General features: G+C 38.8%; 1 protein-coding gene across 27 annotated transcripts in view; it reads right to left on the minus strand.

The window, feature by feature from the left end:
* Positions 1-12,296, minus strand: part of NEB (nebulin) — a 214,535-nt gene that overhangs the window by 50,464 nt on the left and 151,775 nt on the right. For all 27 annotated transcript variants that reach the window (XM_086718585.1, XM_086718590.1, XM_086718583.1 and 24 more), the window contains 6 exons: positions 11,762-11,869; positions 10,459-10,566; positions 9,805-9,909; positions 9,601-9,705; positions 8,863-8,961; positions 8,399-8,509 (listed from right to left, as the gene is read on the minus strand). In XM_086718585.1, coding sequence (XP_086574711.1) covers positions 8,399-8,509; positions 8,863-8,961; positions 9,601-9,705; positions 9,805-9,909; positions 10,459-10,566; positions 11,762-11,869 — 636 coding nt within the window. The remainder of the gene's footprint in view (positions 1-8,398; positions 8,510-8,862; positions 8,962-9,600; positions 9,706-9,804; positions 9,910-10,458; positions 10,567-11,761; positions 11,870-12,296) is intronic.

The following is a 12,296-nucleotide window of genomic DNA, read 5'->3' on the forward strand; positions in this document are numbered from 1 at the left end:
TCTGTGCTAGCAATTAATTATACCCTTCCCCTCTACACCTTCAACCTTCCTGTTTCTCCAGCCCTCCCCCTTCATCTGCTAACAAATTCCAGTCCCTTCCCTTTCACTAAGCCTTTTCCAATCTCTACTGACGACCTTGTTTCTGTCTTTCACAGCCAAGAAATACTATGTATTTCTTCTTTTTCTCTCTTTTGATTAATTTCTCAAGGCAACAGTTTGGCTTGCACCCAAACACGCCAATGAAGTCATTCTTATTAGGTCTACCAAAAACTTTACGACTGCCAAATACAGAAACAGTTCTCTGTAGCAACTAAAACTGCTCAGCAGTTTCATTCCCGAAAGTGTTCTTTTCTGCCTCCAGCATTCTAAGTGGCTTCCTATCTTTCAAGGCACTCCTTGGCTTCCTTCTATGGTTCTGCCCTAGCTGCCACTAGCTGGAGTCAGGGTTGGCCTCTTTCACCCTATGTATTTTCCATGCATAACCTCATTTGTATCTATGACCTCAATCATCAATTTGAGATTGAGGATTTCTAAGTCTATATATCCATTATTTTTCCTGAGCCAGACCCAAATTTTCAACAATGTCCTGAACTTACCATGTTCAACGTGGCATTCTTTATATTACCATCTCCAGCCCCAACCTGCTTCTTCACCTGTTTTCTCTACTTTGCTAAATGGCTCCTTGATCTCTATCATGTAGGACAGAAACTTGAGGAGTCATCTTAAACTTCTCCCTTATTCCCACAATAAATGGTCATGAATCCTGGGCTCCTAACTTTGTGATATCCTTTAAGTCTGATCCACTTTCTCCTTTCTCACAGCCAGTGCCCTAGTTCAGCCTCCTTTATCATTTCTTCTCTACACATCCTCAAGAGCCTCCTAAAACACCTTCCTAAGTCTCTCACTGGACCATTCCATATGGCTTATTCATCTTTCACAAATCTGAGAAGATTTTATTAATGCTCATAAATAATTCTTCAATGATTTTTCCTCAAGTCCAATATTAAGATAGAGCCCTGGAGTCTTTATAAGCTGGCTTCTAGCCTATGTTTCCAGTCTCTTTTCCTAACATTCTTCTACACTTCCTTTGTGCTATTTGAAACTATTTCCAACTTCAAGAACTGATGATGGCCATTTTCATATACTGCCTTTTCTGCTTAGAATGTTCCCCCACTCTTATCTGCTTGGAAAGCTCCTAGAATCCATACTGTCTTGATTATCCCTACAGGATATCATTTATCATATTGATGTTTGTTTCTTTTCACACATTATGAGCCCATGGAATGCAGGGACTCAGCTCTATCTTTTTTTTTTTTTTTAATCACCATGTGTTTGGATAAAAGATCTGAAAGATAGTAGTCCTCTGATAAATGTTGAAGGAATTTAATATAATGAGGCAAACTGGGAAATAAATCTGGGACAAAAATTCAACTCTCCCATGCCATTTCTATAATTTTCTTTGTCCTTTCTTTCCCCTATACTTAGGTATGCATTGTTCATGCTTCTTGGGACAATATCCCTGCTTCCTAGTATTACAATGTATAAAAAGTCAAAAGTCTATACAACTCAGACAATTCAAAAGTCAAGAACTTGAACTTCCTTTTGCCATCAAACTTTTTACTCAGACAATATTTATGAAATTTTCCTGATCCTAAAATATCCCAAAGTCCTTATTAAAACAGATTTATAGGTTCTACTGAAGATTTTCCAAATACAGAATAGTGGCTTGGATCAGTATTTTTTTTTTAATTCAGTTTATTTAAACTAAATTTTTCCCTCTCACTTCTCCCCACCTATGGTGCCCACTATATATATATATATATATATATATATATATATATATATATACACACACACACACACATATACATATATATATACATATAATTTTTTTTTTAGATTCCACATATAAGAAAGGTCATATGGTATTTGTCTTTCTCTGACTTATTTCACTTGGCATAATGCCCTTGAGGTCCATTCAAGTTGTTGCAAATGACAAGATTTCATTCATTCCAATATTTGTGGCTACCATTTTCAGGACACCTCTTGGTCACTTGGCCCTGAAGGTCAGGGGAACTTGTGTTTCTGGTCCCATGGGACTGTTATAAGCAGGGTCACCCAGAAAGGAGCTCATAGCCTTTTTTGGGAGCCTAATCTTTGCAGCCAGGAGACACCTCTATACCATCTAGGTCTAGTGGCTGGTAGGGCCTACTCTTATTGGTCTCATAGGACTTTAACCAATGGAGAAAAAGTTCCTAAATAGCTACCATCCCCAGGCACAGCAAAAGACAACAGACCCGGGACCTCATTCTTTCAGTAAAGACTTGTTAGCTAATCATCATGACTATAGCTTGAGGAGTAGGCTTCTAACTAAAAATTTATCTTGGAGCTGACTATAATCCTTTTCAGAGATCTTAGAGGGCATGTGCTATCTTTATGCTCACCCTCCACTGTGCTTCAGAGCACCAGCATCTCCTGGAGGGAAACTTTTTACACAGCTGGTGCCTGGGTTTTGCAGCTGCCAAGCAGGGGACACCCCTTGACTGCCTAGCACTAGTAGCCTGGGAGGCTTGCATTCCTGGGTCCCACAGGACTATGACAATCGGAAAGACAGTTCTTGGTAGGCTACCACCCCAAGGGCAGAGACTGAGGCATACTCCTAGTCTTTCTATGAAGAAGGCCTTTTTCCTTTTCCTGAATCTTTGGCCTGAGGGGTAGATTTTAGGTTTGACACACACTTAGTAGCTTATAGAGCTGCTAACAAGGAACATAGGTTGTGGATGCCATATTGGTTCTCTACCTTTGCCTTGCTCCAGCTTGCTGGTTTCATTTAGAAAAAAATGTATATGCTTGTCTGGGGTCCCAGTTTCTATGACCACCAGCCAGGAGACAACTCCAGATTGTCTGGCTCTGGTGGCCAGCAGAGTTTATGCTTGAAGTCCCTTAGGACTGTATGTATTTACATACATTTAAAAGTTGATGCCTGGGGGTCTGGCTTCCAAGCAGCTTAAATCTAGATGCTAAGATCCTTCCCTTTGGGACATTGGGTGGTGGTAGCACATCCTCAACTACTGGGAGCTATTAAAAAGATAATAGGCTACTTGCCCAAGCATGAAGGTTTGAGAGACAACCAAGAAATGAAACATGATTGAATAACAAGTTTCACTTCCAGCATGAAGCCACTCCTTAAAGACTGGGAAAGGTAGTTGCTTCATTTATTGTATAGAAATTAACACAGAGAGTTGAACAAAATGAAGAAATAGAGAAATATATTTCAAATGAAAGAACAAGATAAAACTAAAAAAATAAAAACAAACCCAGAACAACTTAGTAAAATGGAAATAATTTACCTGATAAAGAGTTTAAATTAACAGTCATAAAGATGCTCACCAAATTGGAAAGAAGAATGAATGAACACAGTGGGAATGTCAGCAAAAAGATGGAAAATATAAGAAAGTATCAAATAGAAGTCACAGAGCTGAAAAATATAATAACTGAACTGAAAAATATGCTATAGGGGTTCAACAGCAGACTAGATAAAGCAGAAGAAAGAATCAGTCAATTCAAAGACAAGGCAGTGGAATTCACCTAATCAGAGCAGCAAAAAGAGAAAAGAATGAAAAAAAAAAGTGAAGATAGCCTTAGGGACTTGTGGGACAGCATCAAATGGACTAAAAGTTGCATCATAGGGCTTCCAGAAGGAGGAGAGAGAAATGGAAAGAAATCTTATTTGAAAAAATAGTGGCTGACAACTTTCCTAACCTGGAGAAGAAAACAGACATCCAGATCTAGGAAGCTCAGAGAATTCCAAATTAGAAGAACCCAAAGAAACCCACACCAAGACACATGATAATTAAAATGTCAAAAGTTAAAGACAAGAAGAAACTATTAAAAGCAAGAGAAAAACAACATGTTACATACAATGGAACCCCCATAAGAGTATCAGCAGATTTGTCAGCAGAAACTTTGCAGACCAGAGGGAGTGCCACAATATATTTCAAGTGCTGAAAGAATACTTTACCTGGCAAAGTTATCATTCAGAAATGAAGGACAGACAGAGTTTTCTAGACAAGCAAAAGCTAAAGGAGTTCATCACCATTAAAAGCAGCCTTATAGGAAATGTTAAAGAGACTTCTTTAAACTGAAAATAAAGGGTGTTAATTAGTGATAAGAACACATGAAAAATAAATCTCAATGAAAAGGTAAATATATGGTAAATACAGTGAATTAATCATTTATAAAACTAGTATGAAGGTTAAAAGACAGAAGGAGTAAAAATAACTATGATTACAATTTGGGAAGGGATACACGTAACAAAAACGTAAAATGTGACATCAAAAACATAAAACATGGGAAGTACTAATGTTGACCTTTACGATGAGATCAAACTTAAGTTGTCATCAACTTAAAATAGACTGCTATAAATATAAGTTGCTATAAGTCACCTCATGATAATCATAAAGCAAAAACCTATAAGGAACACACAAAAGATGAAAAGAAAGAAAAATAAGCATACTGTTAAAAGAAGTCATCAAACCACAAAGGAACAAAGGAAGAGAGCAAGATGAGAAGAAAGAGAGAAGGAGGGACTATAAAAACAGCCAGAAAACAATTGATAAAATGGCAATAAGCACATACATATCAATAATTACTTTAAATGTAAATGGACCAAATTCTCCAATCAAAAGATATAGAGTGGCTGAATGGATTAAAAAACAAGACCTACTGGGGTGCCTGCATGGCTCAGCTGGTTAAGCATCTGACTCTTGATTTTTGCTCAGGTCATGATTTCATGGTCATGAGACTGAGCCACACATCTGGCTCCACATTCCCAGAGCAGAACCTGCTTGGGATTCTCCCTGTCTCCTCCTCTTTTTCTGCCCCTCCCTGCTTGTGCTCTCTCCCTCTCACTCTCTCTCAAAATAAATAAACTTTAAAATAAATAAATAAGATCTATCTATATGCTGCTTAAAGAGACTCACTTATTTATTTTTTAATTTTTTTTGTGTGAGTTGAGTGTGTACACACACATGTGAGCAGGGGAGGTGCTCCCTGCTCAGCACAGAGCCTGGCATGCAGCTTGATCCCACCACCCTGGGATCATGACTTGAGCCGAAATCAAGAGTCAGATGCTTAACCAACTGAAGCATCCAGGTGCCCACAGGAGACTCACTTAATGTGTAAGGACATACAGAGACTGAAAGTGAAGGGACAGAAGAAGATATGCCATGCAAATGGAAACCAAAAGAAAAGTGGAGTAGCTATACTTACATGAGACAAAACAGACTTTAAAACAAAGACCAATAAGAAACAAAGATGAGCATTACATAACGATAAAGGGGCCAATAAGAAGATATAACATTTGTAAATATGCACCCAACACAGAAGCACCTAGATATATAAAGCATATATTAACATACCTAAACAGAGAGACAGCAATACAATAATATTTGGGGACTTTAATGCATAGATCATCCAGACAGAAAATAAATATGGAAACATTGGCTTTAAATGGTACAGTAGACCAGATGGATTTAACAGATATTTATAGAACATTCCATCCAAAAGCAACAGAATATACATTCTTCTCAAGTGCACATGGAACATTTTTCAAGATAGATTGCATGCTAGGCCACGAAACAAGTCTCAAATTTAAGGGGACTGAAATCATGTCAAGCATCTTTTCCAACCACAATGGAATAAAACTAAAAATTAATTACATGAAGAAATCTGGGAAATTCACATATACGTAGGGATTAAATAATATACTGAACAACAACAGATACAAAACAACAACTTTGACAATGGGTCAAAGAAGAAATCAAAAGAGAAATAAAAAAAAATATCTTGAGACAAATGAAAATGTAACATACCAAAACTTACGCATTTTTTTAAGTTATCTATTTTTTTTTTTTTTATTTTTTTTTTAATTTTTTTTTTTTTCAACGTTTATTTATTTTTTGGGACAGTGAGAGACAGAGCATGAACGGGGGAGGGGCAGAGAGAGAGGGAGACACAGAATCGGAAACAGGCTCCAGGCTCTGAGCCATCAGCCCAGAGCCCGACGTGGGGCTCGAACTCCCGGACCGCGAGATCGTGACCTGGCTGAAGTCGGACGCTTAACCGACTGCGCCACCCAGGCGCCCCATAAGTTATCTATTTTGAGAGAGAGAGGGAGAGACAGAGAGAGAGGGAGAGAGAGAATCCCAAGCAAGTCCTGCACTATCAGCACAGAGCCCAACACAGGGCTTGATCCCATGAACCATGAAATCGTGACCTGAACAGAAATCAAGAGCTGACTGAGCCAACCAGGTGTCTCTGGGTGCAGTTGTAATCGGAAAGTTCATAACAATATATACCCACTTTAAGAAACAAGAAAAGTCTCAAATAAACAACCTAACTTTACACCTCAAGGAAATAAAAAAAAAAGAAGACTAAATGAAGGCCAAAGTTAGTGGAAAGAAGGAAATAAAGATCAGGGAAGAAATGAATAAAATACAAACTAAAAAAATAATGGAAAAGATCAGTGAAAGAGCTGGTTCTTTGAAAAGATAAACAAAATTGACAAATCTTTCACTAGACTCACGAAGAACTCAAAATCAGAAATGAAAGACAAGATGTTTTAACTGATATCATAGAAATACAAAGTATAAAGGAGACTACTATAAACAATTATGCACTAACAGATTGGACAATCTAGAAGAAATGGATAAATTCCTAGAAGCATACAACCTACCAACACTGAATCATGATAAAATAGAAAATCTAAACAGACCAATTACTAGTAAGGATATTGAATCAATAATCAAAAACCTCCCAACTAACAAAAGTCCAAGATCAAAAGCATGCATGAATTCTGCATTGATGAATTCATTCTTCACTGATGAATTCTACCAGACATTCAAAGAATGAACACCAATCCTTCTCAAACTCTTTCAAAAATTGAAGAGGTGGGTCAATATTTTATCATTCCCACGTCATTCTTCTGGTGAGGCAAGTGTGGGAGGAAATGAACTACTGAAGGATATCTATTCTTTTTCCTCAGTGTTGATGCATAAGATGCAGAAAATCCCAATAGGAATTAGGAAAAGGAGAAATTAAAGTTTTAGATAATTCTGAATCCAAACAGCCAAGAGAAATAAAGGTATTTCAGAGATACCAATAAGCAGTTTAAGTTACCAAACTATGTTTTATTATGTGGTAGCTGGAGGACAGATGGGATACTTTAAAGCAGTGGTTTCCAACACTGACTGCATGTTAGAATCATTTTGGAGCAGCTAAAGGCATGCAGATGCCCAGACACAGACAATCAGAAAGTTTGCTGTGAGGCTGAGGAGTTAGAGCCCACTCAAGGGTAGTTTAGAAACATTTCCCAGGTGATCCTGATACTCTGCCAGGGTGGAGAAGCACAACTTTGCTGAGACAGAAGAACGTAAGCATTCCCGGAAAAGTGCTCGTGCCGGGTGAAGTAACACAGGTAAGCTTTCAGGAAAGCAAATGCACTCAATGTAGCATTTGCAATAACTAAAGAATTAATCATCCTCTGCCTCTAGTTCACTAGGAGTGTAGGAAGCTGCACATCCCCTCCTCTGAGGGCAATGTTTGGTTTGCCAGGACATCTCAAGGTCTAAGAGCATAAGTGATTCCTAATTAGCAGCATCAGAACTATTGAGAATGGGGAGTCAACGAAGTGGCCTGACCGCTAACATGTGGCTTAGCTCGGTGAAGTCTGATGAGGCCACAAGACAAACTGAAAGTTGAATGAGAACAGCCAATTCATCTATAATAAGAAAAACCATTTACATTTGTGAAATGCCCTGATCTTTACAAAGCACATTTAGTCACTGGCAGCAAGGCACTATGGGATACACAACTAAATCAGATGGGGTCCAACCCTCACTGAACCAAGTATGCAGGTGAGAGCATGAGATATCTATGCACAACTGTTTATAATAAATCAGAAGTCTCAGTGCCAACCGAAAATGAAACAACATAGTAGTTTGGAATTTGTTGTGGGCAGCAGAGCAGGGAACCATTTAAGACTTTTCAAATGGCAGTGCTGTGTTCAGAGTTTCTGATAGCAGGGATTAAAGAGATAGTTTTAAAATAAATTCAGTTTGGAGACTGCAACAATAGCATAAGACAGAAGACCTTTCTAATTTATAAAATCATGTGAACTCTCAGCAGCCCTAGTCACAGGTAGTCAAGTATCAACAGCCTCATCAAAAGGGGACAAAATCAGTTAATTGAGGCAAAATGAGGTCAGTTGACTTGCTTAGACATGATGGACATGTCTGTAATTAAAGGCAGAGTGGAGATTTTTTTGCCTAGTGTAGTTGCCTGAAAAACAGTCACCGGAAGAACAAGTCACTTATAGTGATCGGTTCAGCATCCTTACCTCACTCAGATGTGTCTTCAGTTCCTGTACTTTTCTGTATTCTGGAGTGTCAAGAACCACTTTGTATTTGTCTCGCATCTTCCTTGCTTTATCGGTGTACAGGTAATTAGACTTAGAGAAAAAAAAACAATGGAAATACAAGTTAATTAGTCATTTAAGGAACTGCGTGTCGTGGTCATATAATTCTCTCTCAAATGCTGGTATGTGCAATGTGAGCAGGCCTTCCACGTGTCCTGGATGTCTTCCCGGGGAAGGAACAAAGACAACTGTCATTTAATTGAGTTCATCACCTCTTACACATGGCATCTTAAGTGGGTCATGACTTATTCAAATTGGTTAATGGTAAATTTACCCTTAAAAGTAGCTGCAGGCAAAGAGTCTTTCTGTCTAGGACCTTGAGGCTGGTAATGAGACATATGGAGGCTGTCCAGGGGTAGCCGTGTGTTGTGAAGATGTGCACTCACCCAGAGCTTGCGCAGGTGCCTGGAGCGGACCATGTCGGGAGTGTCATACAAGAAGCAGCCCAGTCCCTTGAGAATCTGCAAGTCCTCTTTATATTTAATCTGTGTCACAGAAACAGAAATATAGCAGGCTGTGAGTAAATGTAAACCAGGAACAAAGAAGATATAGTGACACTTTTTATATTGATATATCTTTCATTTTGGTTGAATGCATCTACCTGGTTGAAAACTCTCAGTTTGCGTGCACCCAAATGAATCACAGGTTTTAAAATTTAATCTCTAATTCTGAGCTGAGGAGAGAATGGAGTATTATGTTATTATTATATTGATGGGAGAAACGCATAGGCTGAATGGAGTGGCCTTTTAGGAGAAGGAAACATTTAAGGAGAAAAAAAATGGTAGAAGGAAGTTGCTAAAAAGGGTGAGAGTGGGGATGAGCAGGAGAAAGATAATATAAACAGGACCTAGGATCAGAGGTCATGTATGGTGAGGAGCTGGTAATGATTCAGTGTTGAATGCAGAATGGTGGTCAGCAATTTTTGTCATTCTCATGTGTTCCTCTTACTACTGTTTTCATAGCTGGAGAAATGTGTGGTCCTACTTCTACACAATTTCGCCTCCAAGTTGTATATTCAGTTTAGAAGTATTCAGTGCAGAAGGCTGTTCAAAGACCAGTGGTGGCTTAAATGCAGACAGCCTCTTGGTAAGAGCCTGTCAGAAAGATCCCTAGGAGATGCTTACATCACTGGTGATGTCTCCCACGTAGCGGCAATGGATCACTTGGGGTGTGTATGGCAGTGAGATCATGTGGCCTTGCATCTTGAAGAAGTCTGATTTGTAGATCAACTAAAGAAAAACATACCCAGAAACACACATCAGAGACTGAATGGTTGACATTCCTGCCTGGGTTCCACAGCCTTTCCTCTCTCCTAAGAAAATACCCACCTCACTAACAGCCTCTTGTGTCTTCTTGACTTGGCGGATCTCAGGTGTGTCAGGAGTTGTATGAATCTTGTCTTTCAGTTTATGGTACAATTGTCGATACAGTCTCTACATTGGAGGAAAAACCATTCCAGTTATTTAGTGGAGGAAGATGAGGGCAGCCATTGACTAATCAGCAAATATTTTACATAAAGAGCCATGAGAAGGGTGATTAAGGACACAAAAAAGTGATCGGGATTAGGAAAAAAGAGAAAATGGTATTTATCTTATTTAGGTGAAGAATTTTGACCACCAAACCTTCCACATTCTATCAGATGATTGGATAGGATCAGATATACAAACCAATCATTTGTGTAGAAAACCAGGGTCATGAGTCAGACTAAAATGCAAATTTATTAAAGTTTTTTGTATATAAATGTCAAAAAAGGAATTAATTTGCATTATAATCTATAAATTGGATCTGTACAATGGCATCAGCAAATATAGAAAAATGTTGCCAATGGATACCAGTATCAAAATGGTAACTAAAAGGGCTCTCTTACTCCTTGCTGATGTGTGAATTTATAGCTAAAATATAAATAACTTTTAATGCATTTCAAACAAAGCCATGGTCTTTGAAACTCAGTCTTTGCCCAACAGAATCCGCATTCACAGTACCTCACTGGTAACATTGTTGGCCCTCCGGACATGGACAAATGGAACGTCATTGGGACCAAGTGTATATCCGTTTGCCTTGATGTGTTCATAAACTTCTTTGTACTTGAACTGCAAAAGCAAAGTCAGAATGAGTTCACAGATGGGTAAGCACAGAGTAGCTTTATACTTCTCAAATAGAAAAGAGCTGTCACTTTCATTTGAAAATTACTCTCTAAGCATTAAGTATAAGGAAAAGTCCTTGACAAAATTTCTATAGTAATTTGAGTCTTGAAAATTATTTTGTTTGCTAATAAAGCCAGGTCCAGAAAGGAATAAAATTCAGTGTTGCCTAGATAGATCTGTTTATAGGCAGGAAAGAAAAATACAAGAAAAAACCCTGTATTTTTAGCCCTAGTACAGCTAGGGAATTAGAAAATGCAAAGAAGACATAAGAGACTACTTTTAAGACTGATGAATGGCCTTACAGACTGATTTAAAAAAATGACATGTTAGATTATTCAGTCTGTGACTCTGCTTTGGAAACCATATTTTTGGGCCCCTGGCTATTGGACCCTACCTGGCCAGCAAGTTTGATTCCCAGGACTCTAAAGGGCAACATGGAAGAGATGGTGTATTCTTCGACTGATGGTTGATTTGTGTGTATGGTATGCAGGCCAGAGTCACAGACATAGTAACACTTCCCTAGGCTTTTCCATAGGGTAAATGCATCCCATTCCAATATGGAACTTTTAATTCCAGGGAAGGTTAGTGTCAGTGACATGTGGGCAAGCTACAAGTGGTGAGAGCCTATTTACCCCTCTGAGCTTTTTTTTTAAGCGAGCACAGAAGGTAAGCAGTGGGGCAAGTATCAGAGCCAGCAGCAAGGCAAGAAGTCCTTTCTTTTTCAAAGGAATACACAGTGATGTTGTATCTTGAAGGTAATACTGTTGCCACACATCAGCAGTGCATGTACGAACTTCCATTACTGGTATATGGCTTGGAATAGTTCAGGATTCTTCTGTGCTAAAGCCAACAGAAGCAGACGTATCCTAACAGCCATAAACCATAAGCTGAAGTAACTGACTCATGCAGATGCAATCCCACAAAAGCCCTATGCTAACCCACTGGGTTACACAGATACTGCTAAAGCAGGAGCAAGCCAATTCCATAGCAACCCTAGAAAACACACTGTCTCCCCTTCTCTAGTCCCATCATTATATCACGTTGAGCATCCAGAGTATGACTAAGGGCATTAGGTAGGCTATTAATGAATATTAGTGCTCCCACCACCTTCAGACCCCATCTTAATGAGGAGACCACTCACATAACTGCTCATATATCGGGTGTCCTTGATGTGTTTGAAGTGAGAGGTGTCCACAGGAAGCCTATATCCAGTAGGCAGGGTGCGCCGGCCAGCTCCTCGGTATAGACCCTGCAGGAATGAGGAAGAGTAGGTAAATGACATCTACATCAAATAACTGATCTAAGTTAAACAAGTCACATGCAGTACACAATAGATTTTCAATTAGATACTTAATGTTCTTACGATCACCAAACTGATTTCAGGAAGAAATTAAGTAAAGTTCTAAGAGTCAGGCAATGAATTAAGTTACTCTTAACTTTTGCTTTTGAAAAGAAGAGTGATGAGTGAAGGGGCTTATAGAAAATAATAATTCTCTGTTTTTGAATTTATGCCCCATTAGTTGCATGACAATCTAGCAAGAAAATAGGAAAAGTAGAGAAAACAGGCAGTCAGTGCTGCCTCTGTCATTAACCCCACTCTTAGATGCTATTCATATCACCAGCAATCCCTGAGACAGTCATAATTATAAGGCACATCTTTGGAATCCCATCCCCAC

This window comes from Puma concolor, chromosome C1 (genome assembly GCF_028749965.1).
Source record: "Puma concolor isolate L17-30 chromosome C1, mPumCon1.1.hap2, whole genome shotgun sequence".
Taxonomy (NCBI): domain Eukaryota; kingdom Metazoa; phylum Chordata; class Mammalia; order Carnivora; family Felidae; genus Puma; species Puma concolor.